The 23,054-nt window shown below is 33.1% G+C and overlaps 1 protein-coding gene across 5 annotated transcripts in view; it reads left to right on the top strand.

Moving 5' to 3' along the window:
* The window catches only part of LOC125862075 (probable LRR receptor-like serine/threonine-protein kinase At1g53430), a 52,811-nt gene extending 30,146 nt beyond the window's left edge, over positions 1-22,665 (top strand). Inside the window, exons 1-25 of one of the 5 annotated variants that reach the window (XM_049542055.1) lie at positions 5,313-5,332; positions 5,509-5,543; positions 9,745-9,919; positions 12,770-12,841; positions 13,038-13,106; positions 13,205-13,276; positions 13,369-13,440; positions 13,739-13,810; positions 13,878-13,949; positions 14,082-14,153; positions 14,331-14,402; positions 14,490-14,558; positions 18,306-18,374; positions 18,491-18,556; positions 18,731-18,790; positions 18,905-18,952; positions 19,052-19,101; positions 19,270-19,637; positions 19,784-19,979; positions 20,060-20,197; positions 20,487-20,605; positions 20,739-20,949; positions 21,036-21,273; positions 21,412-21,562; positions 22,072-22,665. In XM_049542055.1, coding sequence (XP_049398012.1) covers positions 9,810-9,919; positions 12,770-12,841; positions 13,038-13,106; positions 13,205-13,276; positions 13,369-13,440; positions 13,739-13,810; positions 13,878-13,949; positions 14,082-14,153; positions 14,331-14,402; positions 14,490-14,558; positions 18,306-18,374; positions 18,491-18,556; positions 18,731-18,790; positions 18,905-18,952; positions 19,052-19,101; positions 19,270-19,637; positions 19,784-19,979; positions 20,060-20,197; positions 20,487-20,605; positions 20,739-20,949; positions 21,036-21,273; positions 21,412-21,562; positions 22,072-22,482 — 2,877 coding nt within the window. In that variant the 5' untranslated portion in view covers positions 5,313-5,332; positions 5,509-5,543; positions 9,745-9,809 and the 3' untranslated portion in view covers positions 22,483-22,665. Of the gene's footprint in view, positions 1-5,252; positions 5,333-5,375; positions 5,544-9,744; positions 9,920-12,769; positions 12,842-13,037; positions 13,107-13,204; positions 13,277-13,368; positions 13,441-13,738; positions 13,811-13,877; positions 13,950-14,081; positions 14,154-14,330; positions 14,403-14,489; positions 14,559-18,305; positions 18,375-18,490; positions 18,557-18,730; positions 18,791-18,904; positions 18,953-19,051; positions 19,102-19,269; positions 19,638-19,783; positions 19,980-20,059; positions 20,198-20,486; positions 20,606-20,738; positions 20,950-21,035; positions 21,274-21,411; positions 21,563-22,071 lie in introns of those variants that run through there. The other 4 variants (XM_049542056.1, XM_049542058.1, XM_049542052.1 and 1 more) reach the window with 4 other exon arrangements.
* Positions 22,666-23,054: the final 389 nt, after the last annotated feature.

Raw genomic sequence — 23,054 nt, 5'->3', positions numbered from 1 at the left:
ATATAATTATATGTTTACTCAATAGATGATTATTAGTTTTTGAATAAATTTGGCACCTAGAATAATGAAATGCCGGAAATGTTAATGCAACATTTGTAAAAGTCCTTTTAAAATGTCTCTAATTTTTTTGACATTCACGTAAACATAAATGTGGATCCGACATTTCATAAACGATGTAAATTTATGTTATTTATATTGACTAAAATAACAAATTCTAATGTGACATTTTCAAGGTCATAAGTAAATGTCTTAATTTTTTTTAATATATTTATGTAAATGTCAAAACAAATAAGTGACATTTTATATACATTAAATATAAATGTCATTTATTTCTTATCGACATTTATCTAAATGTCAAAAAATCTAAGTGACATTTTTATATGTCATAAATAAATGTCGTTTATTTGTTACCGACATTTATCTTAATGTCGGAAAATTCCCGACACACAAATTTCCGACATTTGATTCAAATGTAAATTAAATGTCGGTAAATGAATATATGACATTTAAACGTACAAATACGACATTTATATAATGTCGTCGTACCTCTGTTTTCTTGTAGTGTCCATTGTTCTTCAAGTCGACATCTATTGGTATTTGCATCCTTGTTGTTTATGTTGATGATATTTTAGTTACAAGGGATGATTTGGACGAAATATCTTTCTTAAAGTCTTTTCTTCATTTCGAGTTTCATATCAAAGATTTAATTAGGCCTTGCTCATTATTTTCTTGGATTGGAATTGATCAAAGAAGAACAGGGGTTGATTGTGANTTTTTTTTTTGAAGAAAGTGAGATCAATTACTGACAACGGAATGCTTGATTTGTGAAGAAATCGTTTTGCAAAGCTTCATTACTTCAACAACTATGGAAATTAATTTGAATTAGGATTGATCTTTATGTAGTTAGATGTTGAAATTATTGCCTTTTGATATACTTTGATTTGAATTTTATTTGAGTGAGAACAAATCATTTGATTTATTATTAAATTGTTGAAAGTATTTATTGTATATTACTATTACTTTGTTCTTTGGTTACAATATTAAAAGACATGTACTTTTACATATATTTCGTGTTCATAAAAAATTATATACATGAATGTGCAGATTAATATAATTATGTTTACTCAATAGATGATTATTAGTTTTTGAATAAATTTGGCACCTAGAATAATTGAAATGCCGGAAATGTTAATGCAACATTTGTAAAAGTCCTTTTAAAATGTCACTAATTTTTTTGACATTCACGTAAACATAAATGTGGATCCGACATTTCATAAATGATGTAAATTTATGTTATTTATATTGACTAAAATAACAAATTCTAATGTGACATTTTCAAGGTCATAAGTAAATGTCTTAATTTTTTTAAATATATTTATCTAAATGTCAAAAAAAAAAAAAGTGACATTTTATATACATTGAATATAAATGTCATTTATTTCTTATCGACACTTAACTAAATGTCAAAAAATCTAAGTGACATCTGACATTTGATTCAAATGTAAATTAAATGTCGGTAAATGAATATATGACATTTAAACGTACTGATCAACTCAAATTTGATCGATGAATTTGGTCAAAACTAAAACAAGACAAATTGATACAAATTAATTAAAGAGCTTCTTACTCTTAACAAAATAAAATAATTAACTTCGTTGAAAATTAACAAATTTAAATAACTCAAAATTATAACTATAAATACTACTAAATTAATAAAAATATTTATTTTAACAAAGTAGAAATCTTTTGCATATGATTTTCAAATATTTATAAAATATACTAATTATATATAATTATATGAAATATATTTATTACTCAAAATGCTATAAAAGTCGACTAAAATTACTTAACCTTGAAACTATTTGAATTTTATAAAGCTAATTATTCTAAATCGTTTGAAATTAAGAAGCTCAGAAAGTAATTATTATCGAGGAGGGTCAAAATTGGGTGTCAACAGGGGGTGGGGGGCAACGGGGTAAAAAAAATTGAAATTAGAAATATCTTTTAAAAACAAATTTTAATATTATTTTGGGGGTGGTGGTAGGGGGCTGGGGTAGGGTTGAGGGTGGGGTGAAAAAATTGAAGTTAAAAACATTTTTTAAAAACAAGCTTTAAATTATTTTTTTGGGGGAAGGGGGTGGTCGGGGTCCGGTTTGAGGGTAGGGACAAAAAAAAATTGTAATTTGAAGTTAGAAGAGAGTTTTGGAAAATGTTTTCCTTAAATTTTGAAGGGAAGTCATTTTCCTTAAATTTGAGAAAAATGAGTTGATTTGAAAAACATTTTCCAAAACATTTAACCCAACAAAACATGAAAAAATTGAAAAACATTTTCCTTCTTAACACCCCCCGGAAGAGTAGTAGTAATACATGACATACAAAGAAAAGAAACTGAATAATAACAACAAACTGTTTTTTTCTCTATATGAATATTGATTAGTCTACTTGGATGGTAGGGTAGGCATAATTAATTAGATATTTTAATAAGGTACATTTAGGGTTGTTTAGTAGGCCCACTATAGGAAAATTGTGAATCAAATGGAGATTTTCCTGGGAATTAGTATGAAAATTCGCATGAATCTTATTTTCCTGCAATTTTTCATACTAATTCCAAAAAAATCTCCATGTAATTTACCATCTTGTAGTGAGGATCGTTTAGTACAGTATATAAGAATAATGTCAAATAGAAAATATTATATTAGTAATGCTCGTATTAATAATGCTTGCATCAATTATACATAGATTACTTTTCATGTATTGTTTGATTTGGTGTATTAAAAAATGCATGCACTACATAAAAATATTTTTTTACAAAGATATCGTTCACAATTATGGTGAAAAAGATGTTAAAAAGATTTTGAGGGGCAATGGGGTCTTAAACCATGCTAATGCAGGTATTAATTAAAACTCACTACATTACTAATACCTAAAAATTCATAGTATTAATAATACACAATACAATGTAAGTATTAATTATACAAAACATGAAAAAATTATATATCAAAAAAAATAATATTAATATATAAAATTAATATATTTATTATTTTTGCTAATATACTCTGTCAAACGGACCTACACACTTCAATTTATTCGTACAAATAAATAAATGCTGCAAATGGAGAAGAAGCAGTCAAAAACATTCAGCTAGAAAACATAGGAGCCCACCTGACCCCTCTCTTAATTTTTTTCTAATGTCTAGTTCATGTTCTTTTCAGCCCCAGACAACCTTTTCATTTTGTGGAATTTAAATTTGACAAATTTCAGTGTTACAGATTAAACATGAGAACCCAATTCAATAGACTAATTTGATAGGTAGTGATGATTTTATGATTTTATTTAGGGATTTAAAAACTAAAAATATAACACCTCTAGAGTTTAAAGTTGGAACCTCAAGATATATTTTCAAGGCAAAATGGATAAATATACCTTCGAACTATCGTAAATGGTATGCAGATATCCTCCATCATACTTTTGGGACATTGGTGCCCCTACCGTCCAAAAACTAGATCATATATACCTTTTATACTAACGGACATACACGTGTCATAATCTTATCAACCAACCCAACATTTATTAAATATTAAATCGACGGATAAGATTATGTCACATGTCCCTATTTAGTCTTTCCAATTCAATACAACTGCTGCAAGGTGCTTTTAATATGTTCTCTGTGGTCTTTAAATTACATGCAAATACTAAGAAAAGCTTTATATGTTACTGGAGTGAAACTTGAAATGAAGCTAACAATATTAATAACATTGGGCTATGTGGAAGGTGAGATACCATTCAAATATCCTAGGGGTGCCTATTTCTTCCAAGAGATTCACTATAGCTCAATGTATGTCCTTGGTGGAAAAGATCATTGAATGAATAAGGTGTTGAACAACTAAACTACTCTTTTATGCAGGAAGGATCCAATTATTAAAGTCAGTAGTATTTGGGATGCAGACTTACTGGCACAAATCTTTGTATTGCCAAAGAGGATCCTGAAATTGATTGAAGGGATATGCAGAATCTATCTATATGGACTGGTTCAACTTTGAGCTCTAGGAAAGCATTGATGTCTTGAGAGAAATTCTTCAACGAAAGACAGAAGTATCAATCTCAAAATTTGAAATAATATAATGTTGCTATCCTGATACTGTAATGGGCAGTGCATGAGAAGAAAGATTATCTTTGAATTAAATGAATACATACATACTATATAAAGAGTGAGGATGTGGAACCAGTGGCGGACCTAGAAATTTTACCAAGTGGGTTCAACATATAAAAACAAAATGAAGCAGTATCAAATATTGTGGGTGGGAATCGTACTCGCGATGCATCAATCAAATTGTAACCACTTTACCGCTGGGCTACGTGTTACTATTAGTTTAAGTGAAGTCAAATTAATTATATACAGTGTTTTATTTCAAAAAAACAGATTGAATATATATATATGTACAATATATTTTTTCGACAAAGTGGGTTCATATGAATCCACTTGCAACAAGGTAGGTCCGCCCCTGTGTGGAACCCTGTACTATTCCACCAAATGCCGCTTGGGTGACAAGAAAGATCCTAGAGACAAGGAAGGTACTTGGGCCAGTCATGGGGATCGATGATTTGAGAACTAAGTTAAAAGCATCAAAAGGCAAATAGGATGCTAGCATGGGCTAATAAGTTAGCAAGTAAGATTAATGGTGTGGAGCAATAAATAGTTGTGTCTTTGTAATGGTCGTCTATGTTATATGGAGAGAAAGAAATACTATCAGGTTTCAAATGATTTCATACCAATGTGATAGAATATACAAGGAGATTGACTTATACATTTATTTTAGAGGAAGAGACCTGAAGAAGTGGAAGGAGACATTGAAGAAGATTGATCAAGTTCCTTGTTGCCAGTATCTGTTCCTTTAAGGAATCTGTCTTGGCTGTTTCTATTTTTTGTAAGTTTTTTTCAAATATATTTGTGGTCAAATGGATCCTAAAATAAAAATTACTACTCTCTCACTTTTTGTTTTTTGAGAGTTAAACAGTTTAAGTTTAATCGAAAAATTTGCGCATGAAATCTTTAAATTTCTTGAAATTAAATTTATATATTTATAAATTACGTAAAAATTATTATAAGTCATATTAATTGATAATTCAAAAAGTGTCACATAAAATGAGACAAAGAAAATATTTATTTTTATCCTTCACACCAAGCCAAAATAATTAATCGATAACTTATTAGGTCCGGAAAAGGACCTGTGTACAGAGTTGAGAGAGTGAAGTAGTCGACGTCAAAAACATTTCAACAAGGGTTTAAAACCCCTAACCACCGATCAGACGACTTTCAAGTTCTTCATTTATGGTGAGTAATTTCTACTCCCTTTCTATATATTGTTCCTCTAATTGTATCTTCCCTTTTTTCTTATACAACATTTGTAATTAAAAAGGGGCCAAAAACATAAAAATTGAATTTCTTCGAGCAACAATGGATACTACTTGTATCACATTTTGTGCTTTATTTCTCTTTCTGTGTTTGAGATCTGTCAACGCTCAACTTTTGCCTGAAGATGAAGGTAGTTACCATTTTTCTCTTTTTTAATTTCATCTCAAGCTACTTGATTCTAGTTTTCTTCAAAAAATAAATAAATAACTGATTATCTCCGTATTGATCTGTAATTTTATTTGGGAAATCTGTTTTTTTTTTTTCTTCTTCTTCGTGTGCGTTTTCTTTTTTCTATTTTTGTCTTTACTTTTGCGATCTGAAAACTAAAACTTCATATTTTCCTGTTGCAGATTGCTCTAGTATCCATGCCAGCCTTTTCTTTTTCTTTTTCTTTTTATTTTCTTTCTTATATTTATTAGTAATGGAGTAATAGTAATTTGTTTTTTGGTTTCGTTAGCTTTTAAAGTTAAATTAATTTATATTTTAAATTTTAAATTTTTGATATTCGAAAATTATACGAGATTTACTATTAAGTTGTAATAACTTTCTTTATAATTTCCATATTAATATGATATAACAATAACATATTCAGTGATAGGTCAAGTATCGGATTGAATCGATTGTTGATCAAAATCAATCAAATCAATTTAATCGATTTTTAAATTATTAAAATCAAACCAAATTAAATATAATATATAATTATTGATTTGGTTGTTATCGTTTTCGATTCAGTTTAATTCCATTATTAGTTATTAATCATACACAAAAATAAAAAAAAAATTGTTCATTCAAAACACACACAAAAAGAAGCAATGCGTTCAAAAGAAAATAAATTCTCTTCGTGTCATTTTGGATCTTATAATTTTATATTTAAACTCTGATTGTGTTTACTTCTTGCTTATATTGTTGCCTAATTCAATCTACTAAACAACATAACTTACTAAATAATGCATAAGCTACTGATATTGTTCCACAAATAAAAGGTAAGTGTTGTATTTTTTAGATTAAAAATGTTCAAAAATAAATAAATGTTAAGTATATCTAATTAAAAAAAGTATGTATACAATTTGTTAGTTTGGTTATTTCTTTGTTTTTTTAACAAAATCAAAATTAGATTAATTTGTTATCGATTTTTAAAAATATAAATCAAATCAAATAAAATTCAATTTTATTTAATCGATTTGACTTAACTTTTTTGGTTTGAGTCGATTTTATCCGGACTGTGAACACTTCTATTCACTATCAATGAAATCTCTATCTCCACTACTTTGTGGAGATAGAGACACTATTTTTGAAAAACTTTAAAAAAGAAAATACATACAATTTAATTGTTGAAAAGCGATTAATGACAAGTAAAAATAAATAGAGTCGAGTAATGGTTATCTCAAAACATCACTTTTTTATTCTAATTTTTTAAATATAAAAGTGACTTTATGATATGATAACTATCTATTTCCAAAATAAGCGTCACTTTAGTAATTTAAGAGAAAAATAATAATAATAGTTTTTTAATTATATTTTTATATTAAAAAATTATATTTTCTTAATAGGGGTGAAATAATATTTTAGTATGAAAATCTTATACTACTTAATTAAATAACTATACGAAAATCAAATTTGTGTATTTATTTGTTTGTGGTAGTTGATTTTTCAACATTATTAAATGGTTAACATCAAATATAGTACATAAAGTCGTCATGCGTTATGAAAAAGAAATTCCTATCTAAACTTTTTCTTTCAATTATTGATCTTTTTATGGGTGTATGTTTATGAAAGTGAATTTTTTTACACTACTTAAAAAAAAAGAGAGAAAAAAAAGCTCGTGCCTAATTATTATTATGTGAAATTAATTTTTAAGCTGTAGTAGTATTTTCTTATTTTTTAAAAATGGTGATATTTGCATTTTACTTCTTTTTTCATTAATTATATTAATGGTCTAACATTTGAAATTAAATATCATTTATAGATAAGAAGACCAAAAAATACTATAAAAAAACGTATTACTTAGATAATAGCTACAAAATATGATAGAAATTTGAACAATAAAACAAAAGATATAAATTTAATATGATGTGCAAGGCGGAGCCAAGATTAGAAGTTTGAGGGTTCTAAATTTTAGGACGGTTTGACCCCACAACACTAGTGTGAAAAACATTTTCCACCGCCCCTTCCTTACCACTAAAAATGTCAATGAATTTTGTTATGGGGTTTACAAATTAATATGCATATATATATATATATATATATATATTTAATTTTCTTATATAAATATACGATCTACAGAAAAGCTAGTGGGTTCGTCCGAACCCACGAACCCCCACCTAGCTCCACTCCTCATGTAATATTTTAAAAATAAACATAAAAGTTAAAAATACCATATGGTATATATCATAGGAAATATCTAATCTAGGTTAAAGAAATAGAATGAATTAAAGTTAATTAGTTAATTCTGAAAAAAATAATTAAACAAGTTGCTTTGTGTAATTAATAAGGGGTTATTTGGTGGTTGGTTTGAAAGTGAATTATGCACGTATTAAATTTGTGTTAGCAATATTATATTGGGTAACTGGTTAGAAGATAAATTATTCATGTATACAATTAGTATGATATTTGATTTCCATTTTAGAAACCTGCATTATTAATATTTATTCAAGTTATAAATTCTTTTATGTATTATTTTATATAGAGTACAAAATAAAATAGGAAATTACTCCCTCTATCTCTATTTACTTGTCAATCACATGTTGTTTTTAACAAGTTTCTAATTATTAAATTGAAATAGAATTCATTGTTTGATAAGGTTATAGATTTACGTTTTTCTATTCTTTTAAATCATATTTATATACGTTATGTTAAAATTTGACATAATTAGAGTATTATATTAATTTTTTGATTTTGAATTTTTATATTATGTTATTTTTTCAATTTTATTTAGTACGGACTTGATATTTCACATTGTGAGTCATTTATTTTTTTAGTTAGACTTGATAGATAATTTTTTTGTCAAATATTTTCATAATTTATGACATTATATTTATAATATTAATCTTTTTATCAAACATGTATTTTATGATGTTCATAGAAATCTTGTATTTTTAGTTTTTATTATTAATTTAATTAAAATATACTAATTTGAAAAATGTAAATCAATTAGTTTTATAATATTAGTTAAGAACATATGTTTATTGATTAATATATTTTTAAAACATAATATTTATCTTAAATATTTTATTTAACACCATTTATAAAGGCCTCTATTTATCTAATATAGATTTTCAGTTTTAAGTAATTAACCTTTATTTTTAAAATTTAATATCACTTTATGATTACAGCAACCAAATTGTACATGTGTGATTACACTATGACAAATAAGCAGGTTAACACAATTACTAGGTTGTTTAATTACTAGGCTGGTAATTACCACCCTAGTAATTACACCAATTCACATTACCATGTGGCTTTCCGAACCTACCAATTTTCTTTTTCCCCAACCCCCACAAACAAAATTTAGTAAGTTGTTGTTGTCGACATCTCTAAAAAAAAAAAGGTGAAAATCATTTATGTCCTCTAATTTTGATTTGGTAATTGAACTTTCGTCTTAATTTTGGACAATAGGCATTCTCATTTTACTAATAATATACTATTCCACGTATAATTTTTCAATAATATATTTTAAACCTCTTTCTTATCCTATGTGTGTGCGTGTAATATACGCTTTCAAACGTGGAATCTTGAGTTTAAGGATTCAGTTGATAAAGTCGTAAATATAAGGGTCCAACTTACAAATTGAGCAAATTCCGCCTACATACTATTACCAATGAGGCAATGACCAATAGGATGCATTGCTTTAAACTGATAACATAACATTGTCAATGGCCAATATGATGCATTATGTGAAATTTGCTATCGATTTCCTTGCTAATCCATCCTTGAATTATCGTTACTAACAAGTAGGGATGACAAAGGGGCCGGGCGGATGCGGTGTGGAGTGGGTTTAAGGTTATGCGTGGCAGGGTGGGTTTAAGGTTGTGCGGGGCGGGTGGGATTAAAAATTTAACGGGTTAAGCTCAACCCGCACCGCCCCATTGCCATCCCTACTAACAAGATCTTTTGACAGCCCACTGCTAAATAGGAGTAGTAACATGTTTTGTTGTTGGCTTGTTGTTTAACTACATAATTTATCCTTTGCTAATTCCTCTTTGTACAACCCAAGTATCACAATATGCAATAGTTTAATTTGCTCCTGGAGTCCAAACAATAGTATACTCTATATGATTTCTAACATCTGTTTATTTCAACGATTGTGATTTAACATAACTTTGATGTTACAGTAAAAGTTCTGGAAACAATATCATCGAAACTTCAGAACAGATGGAATGTAAGCCGAGCCTCTTGCATGCAGGGGATGGGTCTTAACACGACGGATCCTACTTATCATAGAATTGTCAGCAACGCAACATGTGATTGTTCATTCAATAACAGCTCAGTTTGCCATGTTGTAACAATGTAAGCTCTGCTTTGATCTTTAAAATATTGACTACTATATATAAGCTTCAAAATTTTGTAGCTATACCAATATTATAATTTATAGCATAAATTATGACCACAAGTTTAAAAAATCTTCCTTTATTTCTTAAATTGCATACATATTTTAACTTTACCACATGAATTGGAACGGAGGGAGTAATCATGAATAGGTCCTTAGTGTTATGAGATAACAATAATGAAAGCAATAATAACGAAAAGAAAGAACACATAATTTTACGTGGGAAATCCTCCAGCGGAAGAAAACCCACGGTCAGTCACCAACTCTTATTGTTTCTCAATGAAAGAGGATCACAAATACACGAATGAATCCAAGTTTATATAGAGTGCGAAAAATCCTAATCGTAGAGTGTTTAGGATGTCCTCCAATCTTAATCCTAATCGAGGTCAGACCTACAAACTTAACAATTCTTCTACTTGGGACTGATACCATCTTCCGCATCGTGCATCATAGAATTGGTGATAAGTTAGCTAGGCCAAGAGAAGTTGAGCATACCCCCAGCTTCTCAGTAGTAACTGATTTGGTTAACATATCTGCAGGATTCTCATCAGTTTGAATCATATCCAGCTTGAATGAACCTTCCTCTATAAGTGACCAAATGAAACGATACTTGATATCAATGTGTTTCGTCCTTGAATGATATGTAGAGTTCTTCGCCAAATGAATGACACTTTGTTGTCACTATGCAACCTGCATTTCATCCTTTATCTTGCCCTAGTTCCTTTATCAACCAAACCATCTCAAAAATGTTTCTGTTGCAGCAACATATTTTGCCTCTGTGGTCCAACTGATTATTGCACTTCCAAGAGTAAACACATAACCTGTAGTACTCTTCTTACCATCAACATTTCCAACCATATATGAATCAACCAAAACCTTGTAACCCGATTGTAGCACCTATGTAGAACAAAGACAAACCCTTTGTGACCAACATGTACCTCAAAATCCACTTCACAACATGTCAGTGTTCTGTACCAGGATTTGACATGAATCTGCTCACAACTCCCACTACATGGGAAATATTTGGTCTTGTACATACCATAGCATACATGAGACTTCCCGCAGTTGATACATATGGTATGTTCTCCATTCGGTTCTTCTCTTTATCAGATTTTGGGCTAAGTTAATGCGAGATTTCTTGAATTGACCTGCCGAGGGAGTTCTCATCGACTTGACATCCTCCATGCTAAACCTCTTCAAGATCTTCTCAATGTACTCTTCTTAACGCACCTTCAGCAACTTATTTCTTTTGTCTCTTCCAATTTTTCAGCCCCAAAATCTTCTTCACAGAACCAAGATTCTATATTGAAAATTCACCAGCCATTTACTCCCCTCAGCTTTATGATTACATGCATGTTAGAACTTGCCACTAAAATGTCATCCGCATACAAGAGCAAGATAATGTATTTACAAACTTCTTGAAGAAACTGTGATCACCATTACACCGAGTAAAGCCAATAGTCATCTTATACCTGTCAAACTTCAAGTACCACTATCTTGGAGCTTGTTTCAAACCCTTGACTCTTCTTCGGTCTGCATACCTCATTTTCCTTACCAACCTCTAGTACCCTTCAGGTTGCTGCATATATACAAGTCTTCCTCTAGGTCTCCTTGGAGAAAGGTTGTCTTTACATCTAGCTGCTCTAGATGTAAATCTTTTTCCGCAACAATACTTAACACAACTCGAATAGTAGGTAATTTGACCATAGGGGAAAAAAATATCAGTGAAATCAATACCTGTCTTCTGTTGGAAACCTTTTACTACCAACCTTGCCTTGTATGTAGTTAAGCCGTCATGCTCCACTTTCACCCTGTACACTCATTTATTCTGAATTGCCTTCTTCCCTTTTGGCAATTTGACCAAGTCCCAGGTTTGGTTTATGTGGAGTGAGTCCACTTCTTCATCCATGGCCTGAATCCACTTGAACTTGCTATCAACCTGCATTCTCATCAAAACAGCTAGTCTGACCGTCATTTGTTAGTAACAAGTAATCAAGAGACTGAAATATTGTTGCTAGGAAACCTCTATCTTATAGACCGTTGTGGCGGAACTGATGCCTCTATTGTATCCTGTTTGTCCTCCTCATGTGCATCATCCTGCTCAGCACTGTTCTCATAATCCTCAGGTTTAACAAACACCGGTTCTATCTGTTTCTGTTTCCCCTTGAATTTTTTCTTATGCAGAACTGAGAACACTTTTGTTGTACATCATATTCTTGCTCCTGATTACCTTATGACTGTCATAATCCCAGAGTTTATACCCAAAGCTATCACCACCATAGCCTAAGAAAGTGCACATTTTGGACTTCACATCTAATTTAGATCTCTCATTATCATTCACATGAACATAAGTAATGCAACCAGAAACTCTAAGATGCGATAGTTTTACCTGCTTACCGTCCATGCTTTTTGAGATAGTTCACATGCTACCTGGGGAGCCATCCTGAGTGTATGTTATATACAGAGTTCCATCTCTATTCCCTCATGCTATCACCAAATTACCCTTGGTAATCTTCCATGAATCTGCATTAAAAGTGACAACACAACCAACATTTGATAATTGACTAACATAAAATAAATTTCGTACTAGTTTTTGCTTTTTGGTACATGTTGAACTTTCTTCAGTTTCAGCTTTTCATGTTTGTTAAACTATTTTTTATCACTTTATCATGGTTAATTAGTACACATTTTTATTTCATTAAATTATTTAACTATGATAAGTTATTCTTTGATATAAATATCCGGTGAGTGCAAGTATTTACATGTAATGAGAATTGTTTTTGATTTCTTCTGCTTTTTTGTTGATACAGCCAATTGAAGGGTCTTAATATGACAGGAAATCTGCCTCCAGAATTTGCAAATCTTACTCATCTGCGAGAATTGTGAGTAGCAGTTATATATTTCTCCCCTTTCTGATTACAGAAACTTGTATGTGTTTTATTCTAATTGTTTGTTGCTTTATATGAAACAAAGTCTATTGAATTGTGTAAACCATGTCCTTAAAAAGTGTGAAATCTAAAAGTTTAAAGTGGATCATAATCTACAAAATTGGAGGCTCAATCAATATTTACATTACAGAGATCTGTCTCGTAATTACTTAAATGGATCGATTCCCTCAAGTTATGGCCAGCTTCGCGTCTCTATTTTGTAAGTTCTTTTCTGTTTAATCTTTTAAAAGATTTTCAGCAAAGAAGGTTTTTTTTTTTTTTGGTCTTCTAACATTTTGTTCAAACTCATATGTATAGGTCACTCTTGGGTAACCGTATCAGTGGGCCGATTCCCAAGGAGTTAGGGGACATTTTCACACTGGAAGAACTGTAAGTTGAAGATATTGCATACTTCCTTTAACTTTCTAAATAGTTTTGGTGTATCTAATTAGATGTCACATTGACGAATTGGATATTTTCAGAAATTTGGAAAATAATCTACTTGAAGGACCTCTTCCTCCAAACCTTGGTAGTTTGAGCCGCTTGAGAATAATGTAAGACGTAGTAACCTCATATTCGACGTCTACTATTTACTTATAGTTACTTCTGTTCCAAATTATTTGGCACTTTTCGCTTCCCAATAGTCAAACTAAAATGCATTTTTCTCACCATTTTGATTTGAAAAGAACTGTAACGTATAGTACTTTTATATAGTTTCTGGAGTTAATAGAGTCTAATTTAGCTCCAAAAGTTGGTCAAATTGTATCAAACATAAGCAAAAAGTGCCAATCAAATCAGGATGAGTTGTGTGATTTTTCAGTTATCATGGTTAATTGATGGATCATTTTGCAGGTTTCTTTCTGCCAATAATCTCACAGGAACTATACCTGAGAACTTCAGCAATCTTAAGAACATGACAGACTTGTAAGCAAGAAAATGTTAAAAGAGCATTTGACAGTTTCATTCTCTTAACTCTTTCGTCTGTTTGCAGTAGGATAGATGGGACTAGCATATCTGGAACCATACCAGATTTTATTGGAAATTGGACCAAAATGGATAGATTGTAAGAATGCATCTGGTAGTTGTAAATATTGATGCAATTTTCTTCTCCCTGAAGGATTCTAAACTTTAAAAAAGCAAAAAAATTGGTAGCACACGTTGTATTTAATAGCAAATATCATGAAACTTTTTGCAGAGACATTCAAGGAACATCAATGGAGGGACCTATTCCTCCTACACTATCCCAGTTGAAAAATCTGACCATGTTGTAAGTACACACTTCTCTCATACTACCCGTTTTTACAGTCAAATGACTGTTAAATTCACTGTCAAGCTCCTTTTCTACTATTTATTATAATAGAAAGAATAGATTAAAAGAGAAAATCTCTTGGAAATGAAAATTGAAGGCTATAGCGGAAGCTCTCATGTGCATTGTTGTTTTCAGGAGGATATCTGATTTGAGAGGAGAACAAATGCAATTCCCAAATCTTACAGGCTTGACGAAGATGAGAAGGCTGTGAGTAGTATATGCTTGTAGTTGGAAATTTAGCTATTACATCTATTCATCATAATGTTGTATGCTCATGGTTCTTTAATGATGCAGGACTTTGAGAAATTGCTCAATTTTCGGTCCTATTCCACAATATGTAGGTGCCATGCCTTTGAAACTTTTGTAAGTTCGTCATCTTTTTATTTTTTAATCATTCTTCTTTAAGGGAAACTTTATTCCCAGCAAGTTCTGTGTTTTGTCTCTTCTATATATTAGTTTATCGAGAGGAATTCACATATGGTGTTCATTAACCTTGAAAAGGCCTACGATAAAGTTCCGAGAGAAGTCTTGTGGCGATGTGCGGAGGCGAGAGATGTACTGGTGGCTTACATTAGGGCTATAAAGTACATGTACAAAGGAGCTAAAACGCAGGTAAGAATGGTGAGAAGAGACTCGGAGCACTTCCCTGTGGAGATGGGATTACACCAGGGGTCAACTTTTAGTCCGTTTCCATTTGCCTCGGTGATGGAGGTATTGACGCGAGACATTCAAGATGAGGTGCCGTGGTGGATGTTATTTGTGGATAACATAATACTGATTGATGAGTCACGCAATCGTGTTAATGATAAGTTAGAGGTGTGGAGACATACTTTGGAGGCTAAAGGGTTCAGGTTGAGCCGAACTAAGACAGAACATGTGGAGTGCAAATTCAATGATGCTATGCATGAGGTAGGCATGGAAGTGAGGCTTGACACATTGAATATCCCCAAGAGATATAGATTCAAGTATCATAAGTCTATAATTCAGGGAAATGGAGACATCAACGATGATATCACACACCATATTGGTGCAGCGTGGATGAACTGTGGAGGATTGTATCTAGAGTCTTGTGTGATAAAAAGGTACCGCCAAAACTCAAAGGTAAGTTTTATAGAGTGGTGGTCCATCCGACATTGTTGCTTGGGACTAAGAGTTGGCTAGTCAAGAACTCCCATAGCCAAAAGATGCATGTTGCGGAGATGAGGATGTTGAGGTGGATGTGTGGTCATACTAGGAACGATAAGTTTAGAAATGAGGAAATCCGGGATAAGGTAGGAGTGGCTTCCTATTGGCACATAACGCTCAGCCCTGTTAGCTACTGTTAGTTCAGTTTGTTTAGGATACTGCATTAATTAGTTCAGCGGTCATTGTTTATTTAGATTACATTATTAGTGTTTGTTTAGGAGTCTTCTTATTTTCTCTGTAATTCTATTTAATACTCTTTTATGATCATTAATAAAGCATCTTCTTTCAGCACTTACTCAGTGTTTATACTTCTATGGAGGACAAGATGAGGGAAGCGAGACTGAGATGGGTTGGACATGTGAGGAGGAGATGCATAGACGTACCAATGAGTAGGTGTGAGAGGTTGGTGATAGAGGGTATGAGGAGAGGCAGAGGTAGGCCGAAGAAATATTTGGGAGAGGTGTGATAAGACAGGATATGACCCAACTTCAGGCTATTGAGGATATGACCCTAGATAGGAGGGAGTGGAGGACATGTATTAGGGTAGACGGTTAGTAGGTAGTGTAGTGTAGTGTTGTCTTGCTTAAGGTGACTAGTGTTTGCAGTGGTGTTAGTTGTATTATTGTAGTTCTTGTTTTTTTATTTTCATCATTGTCTATTATTATTATTTTAATAATGTTAATCACCAATGTTGTATTTAAGTTATTTGAATTCAATGGAAAAACAAAAGCAGAAAATTAGTCAAGTTTTTGAGTACTTCAAACTCAAGAAATCGCAGGTTCTCTCTTAACGAACCAGCACCATAGGTAGAAAAAAGAAAACTTCAGAATTTATCTTGCAGCGCCCCATAACCAGATCCATAACAGGGGACCATAACAACTTGGTATCAGAGACGGAAGTTATGGGAGACCAAATTCAACATCAACTAGCACAATTAGTGAATCTGTTCCAAGAAGAACGTGCAGCCAATTTAGCCAAACATGAAGCAACAAATGCTCGCTTGGATGCACTCACACAGCATTTAGTAAATTCTAAGGTCGATTCTGATTCAACTGAACATATCAGTCAGAATCGTGGTTGGAAGGGTAAAAATAGAGTGGCAAGAGGGTCAGGATCAGAAGCAGGAGGAAGTTTCATCATTCCTCGACATACAAAACTGGATTTCCCACGATTTAATGGCCAAGAGGACCCTTTGGTATGGTTGAACAGATGTGAACACTTCTTTCGACACCAACAAACTCTTGAAGAAGAAAAAGTTGGACTTGCTTCTTTTCATTTGGAGGGCAATGCACAACTTTGGTTTCTTCAATTAGAGTCAGATCTGCCTCAACTGTCTTGGGATGACTTCAAACGTCATTGTAACCTTCGTTTTGGGCCACCAATCAGAAGTCAGAAGTTGGGAGAATTGGCTAAGTTACGTCAGATCAGGTCTGTGGCAGATTACCAAGAAATATTTGAGCAGTTAATTTCGCGGGCTGGTACACTTACGTAGTCACAAAAAATTGAACTTTATATCAGCGATCTTACTGATTATATAGCAATTGAGGTTGAGTTGCATAATCCTCCAGATTTGGCTACGGCGATGAGTTTATCCCGACTTTATGAACGCAAGGAACAACCTATTTGTTCGCAATTGTTAGATGCTTGCAAATCAAAGACAGCAGATTTCTCACCTCAACAACATGTCAGATTTGTGAAGAAACTGACCAGATCTGAAATGGAGGAAAGACGACTTAAGGGACTTTGTTTCAACTGTGATGAACCATTCACTCGAGGTCACCAGTGCAAGAAGTTATTCTGGATTGATTTCATTAATGATGAAGAAGAATTACTTTCCACATTTAGCGCTTGAGGACAAGCGCGATTTGAAGAAGGGGAGTAATGTTAGTACCCTTTTAGTCTACCAACAATTTTATGCATGGAAATTAAATCAATAGCTATTAATTATGTTTTTCTGTTTTCTCTGTAATAGGTTCTGTAACAGTGTTTCCCTGTAGCAGTTGTTTTCTGTGTAGTAGTTATTAGCAGTAAGGAGGTTATTCCTCCACTTTCTCATTTCAGTAGTAGTAGGAAGTTATTTCCTTGTTATTAGGTGGGTGGTTAATCACCAATGTTGTATTTAAGGTATTTGAATTCAATGGAAAAAAAAAAGCAGAAAATTAGTCAAGTTTTTGAGTACTTCAAAGAGATCGCAGGTTCTCTCTTAACGAACCCGCACCATAGGTAGAAAAAAGAAAACTTCAGAATTTATCTTGCAGCGCCCCATAACCAGATCCATAACAGGGGACCATAACACTATCCTAGTATGTTGCTTATGATGTTTCGACTATCACATAATTTATTGTTGTTTTGGCTCCTCTCTAGTAGATGTTTGCACTGTTTCGTTGTTATTTGTTATATTCTCTTCATTGTCTCCTTCTTTATACCGGAATTTGTTGCACTTGAGCCAAGGGTCTTTCGAAAATAGCCTCTCTACCTTCACAAGGTAGTGGTAAGGTCTGCATACATTCTACAATCCCCAGACCTCACTTGTGGGATTTCACAGGGTATGTTGTTGTTGTTAAGAGTACTAGAACATAGAAGTCCAGGTGAGATGTATTCAGAGATGACATAGAATTTGATGTTTCTCAGCTATGATGATAATTGGTATATAAATATTCTTGTGTGACTACCTTTTCTTCAGAAGTTGGAACTTATACGATATTTCTCAGCTTGTATTTCTCTTCTATCTAATTGTGAATAGGACTACCAAGTGTAACATTAGACTTAGAGGTTGTTATATATACATGATTTGTTGATTTATCTAGTCAGAACAAATAAGATGCTTTCTATATATATTCATAAGACGAAGGATTCACAGTGGTTTGCTTTGCTGTCTGGTGATGCTAATCCTTCCTGCTTCTGATAAGAGTTATTTACTTGCAGGGACCTGAGCAACAACATGTTGAATGGTCCAATCCCAGATACATTTAGGCAGTTGGACTTTGATAACATGTAGGTACCTTGCAGTGAAACGTTTACAAGTTGAAGCATAAATCTTGTAATGTTTTTTTTTTTTCCTCAAAGTTTTCTTTCGGTAACAACAAGCAAAAGTTTTATCTGTGATGTAGGTTTCTTGGTAACAACGCATTAAGCGGAGAAATTCCCAGCTGGGTGTTTAGTAGTGCTGAGAACATGTTGGTATTTGCTCAATTTGTTCCGTTTTCCTCATCTAAGTAGTAAACTTTGGTTATTATCATGCCGGCACACTTCAAAGTTAACATTCCCCAAAACTTTTTGATTGCTGAAAGGACGCATTTGCAAGAATTTGGTGTCTTCTATGTGGCTGACAACAATAATTTTTTTTGCAGTGATATATCATACAACAATTTCACCCATACATCTACTCCAGGATGCCAGCCCTCTACCGTGTGAGCATTGTACTTCTTTGTTTGGGAACCTACGTTCATATATTATTTCTTTTTTATTAGTGAGAATTTATCTCCTTTAACTACACAACTTACAAACCTTCTTTCTTTAAACAGAAACTTAGCTGCCAGCTATTCAGATACAATGAACACATTCAACAACACGTAAGTCCTAAATGTTGTCTTATGCATCAGGTGCTAGTTTGTTTGATGCTTTCTGTGTATTGTCTATAATTATGTGGCTTAATCTATTCGAAATTGCAGGGATTCCTGGTGTTCCATGAAACCCCTCATTTGTCCCACAGAAACGAAATGTAAGAGTTGCAGCCTATAAACCTCAGGGGTTATGTCTGGATCATTTACCACTGAACCAACTCTTTGAGTGGCAACCTGTGGACTTTTTAAGTACAAAAGCATAACTTTGGAGTTGAGAGATAATTTCACAACCCTTACTCATGTTACATTCTTTATGTCAATTGCAGATCATTCGCTATTCATAAACTGTGGAGGAGGTAGAATTACATATGAGGGAAATGATTACGAGGAGGACTTGACCAATAAGGGTCCATCATATTTTTTTTCGTCCTCTGATAGATGGGCATTCAGCAGTTCGGGAGTGTACGTGGGTCTTGCAAATGTTAGTTATATTGCAACAAATAGATTTTTACTGAACATATCCGGTGCCAACTTTTACAACACAGCACGCCTTGCCCCTAATTCTCTCAAATATTATGGGCTTTGCCTACGAGGAGGTAGCTACAGAGTGAGACTTCACTTTGCTGAAATAATGTTTTCTAATGACTCAACATATAGCAGCCTTGGAAGGCGGATATTTGATGTAGCAATACAAGTAAGTTTGAGGCCTAACTTCTTTTGTAAATAATAAATATGTAATGTTGATATACTGAGTTCTGATATGATTGGCAACTTTCTGATTTAAGATTGAAGGTACCAATTTGTTGGAGATAATGTGGTATATTTTGATTTCTTACACAGGGGAGAGTAGTTTTGAAGGATTTCAATATCATGGAGGAAGCTAACGGTGTTGGAGAAGTCATTATCAAGGACTTTGATGATATTACTGTTAGTAGCACTCTGGAGATTCACTTGTATTGGACCGGAAAGGGGACTAACGCTATTCCAGACAGAGGTGTATATGGACCTCTGATTTCAGCTATCTCAGTGACACCAAGTCCGTATATCTCTGCCTATAGACTTTACACTTATCTTCCCACAATCTTATCTTAATAAAATCCCATTTTCTTCTTGCAGACTTCAAAACAGGTCGCAGGTTACCTGTCGGAGCTGTTATTGGCATTGTACTCGCTTCAATTGTGGTGGTTCTGATAGTTTTATTTTCTCTGTGGAAGAAAGGCATTTTTGGAGGGAAAATTAATCAAGAAGAATTAGGTAACACATACCTCAAAGAATTTATTCACTCTCTACATTTGATATGGCGATATTTCTGTTGTGATAATCAGAATTATGTACGAGATTTCTATCTGCGACATACAAATAATTATCATAGATGATTGTTCTGTTGGCAGATAGACATCATGACATGTCATAGATAGTCAGCACACAACAAAATGTTCATGACATATCATACAGATGTTTATTCTTTTAAAAATTGTTGTTCATCATACAGATGTTTTAGAAGATCTATATATACTGACGTTGATATTATTCTCGTTTACAGAACTTAGAGCCCTTGATTTACAAACAGGTCATTTTAGACTTAGACAAATTAAAGCTGCTACAAATAACTTTGATCCTGCCAACAAAATTGGTGAAGGAGGGTTTGGACCAGTTTACAAGGTATTAATTCTCTACCTATATCTATCCGTACTGAGTTTGCGTAAGGACAGCTTGCGGTTCTGTGGTGATGTTTCCTACTGGTTATCCTTCTGTCTGTAATATGATCGTTGTAAATTAATCCTGCTGTCTGTAGGGTGTCCTCACCGATGGGGCAGTCATAGCTGTTAAGCAGCTCTCTTCCAAGTCAAAGCAAGGAAATCGTGAATTTGTTAATGAGATAGGCATGATTTCAGCTCTACAACACCCAAACCTTGTCAAGCTCCACGGTTGTTGCATAGAAGGGAGCCAGTTACTGGTGATATACGAATACATGGAAAATAACTGTCTTGCACGAGCTCTCTTTGGTAATGCTTTGCAACAACATTTTGAAAATCATTAATCATGCAGTGATAATTTTATGCTTAATACTCCTCTAATTCTCCTTTCTTAGGCCGTGACGACCAGAGGTTGAACCTAGACTGGGCAACCAGAAAAAGGATATGCTCAGGAATAGCAAAAGGGTTAGCTTACCTTCATGAAGAATCAAGGTTGAAAATCGTCCACAGAGATATTAAGAGTACCAATGTGCTTCTTGATAAGGATCTGAACGCTAAGATTTCAGATTTTGGATTGGCTAAATTAGATGAAGAAGAGAACACTCATATTAGCACCCGAATTGCTGGAACAGTGTGAGCCTTCTTAGCATAACTGTCTCTGTACTATCATGTTATGATGAGAGAGTAACAGTTCTCCCCATTTGAATTTGTTCGTCATACATTAACATGGTCAGTTTGAAGTGTCTTACATTTCTTTTTCCTCTTTTGAAGAGGTTATATGGCTCCGGAGTATGCAACGAGAGGCTACTTGACAGATAAAGCTGATGTTTATAGCTTCGGAGTCGTTGCTTTGGAGATTGTCAGTGGGAAAAGCAACACAAACTACAGGCCAAAAGAGGAATTTGTTTACCTTCTTGACTGGGTAAACTATCTTTTTACTCAACTGTCAATATTCCCAAATACTAATATCTTTCAAAACTGCTGCTACATCATGTATTATAAGTCTTGCATGTGCATGTTTAGTTTAATTCCACTCTGAATTATAAGCCAGAAAAAGCTTCTCTTGTTAGTGTTTTGTGCAAATATATACTCCATCCGTTTCAATTTGTTTATCTTACTTTTATTCATAGCGAGTTTCAAAAAGGTCTCTTTTCTTTTGTGCCAACTCTTTATTCTAACTTTCGACGTGACATATTTAAAACCACATGATTTAAGGGTATTTTGGTACATTCTACATATCTTTAGTTTAAATTAAAATCAGACAAACAAAGTGAAACGAAGGGAGAGTATTTGCTATGATACCTCCACAGAAAATATCAGAATCAGAGTTGTTTCATTAGTTCGGCTCACATTCTTATGGATGTATCTTTGCGTATTTAGTTTTTCTTTTCTCCAATTTCATCTCGCTATGTATGTCAATGTTTGTTTTAGGCTTACGTCCTACAAGAACAGGGAAATCTGTTAGAACTAGTGGATCCACGTCTCGGTTCCAATTACTCCAAAAATGAGGCAATGCGAATGATAAATCTTTCTCTTTTGTGCACGAATCTCTCTCCTACTCTCCGACCATCCATGTCTTCTGTTGTGAGTATGCTCGAAGGAAAAGTTCCGTTGCAAGCACCAATTATCAAGCGAACTACATCATCAAACGACGAAATGAGAGTTAAATCATTTGAGAAACTTTCACATGACAGTGAAATAACACAAGTATCAACATACTCTCAGGACAGTCAAGGACAAAGTATGAATGCACCTTGGAATAATTCCTCAGGGTCTATCCCTGGTAAAGATGAAAGCGCAAATAGGCTTCTTCAAGATCTTTATGATATAAACATAGATTGATTCACAGAATTTTACAAGTACATTTTGATTTCCATCATGTAATTATGCAACTGTATTTTCACACAGGAGCAAATATAACCCACAGCGCTACAACCTCTACCCTTTGGTTGAGCACTCTATGGTGAGTGTGCACTAGGTAAACCCCCACTATGTAGGACCAAATATTTATGTACATATAATAAATGTGTGCGTGTTTTTCCACTTCTTTTCTTTTTCTTTTTCTTTTTGTTTCATTTTTATTTTTTTTAGTTCACAAAACCAATCTTTCTGTAATGACCCTAAAGGTCATTTTTGGAAATTTTCATAAAATGACCGTTTTACCCCTCCCGATAGTTGCCCCGAGTCCTACTTGTTGTATTTTCGAAGTTGGTTTGAAGGAAAATTGATGAAAAGTTGAGTTTTTGGAAAGTTGAGTTTTTAAGAGTTAAAGTTTGGTTAAAAGTGCTATTTCGAGTCATTTGGAGTTTCGAGACTCGAATCGGATTTCCGTCGATTCCAGCAGTTTTAGAATGTCGAAACGGGTTTATGAGAATTTACGGAGTCGAATTTGGAGTTAAAACGAAGATTTGAGG

This window comes from Solanum stenotomum, chromosome 4 (assembly GCF_019186545.1).
Source record: "Solanum stenotomum isolate F172 chromosome 4, ASM1918654v1, whole genome shotgun sequence".
Taxonomy (NCBI): Eukaryota; Viridiplantae; Streptophyta; class Magnoliopsida; order Solanales; family Solanaceae; genus Solanum; species Solanum stenotomum.
The sequence above is the reverse complement of the archived record's forward strand: the minus strand, read 5'-3'. Positions and strand labels throughout refer to the sequence as shown.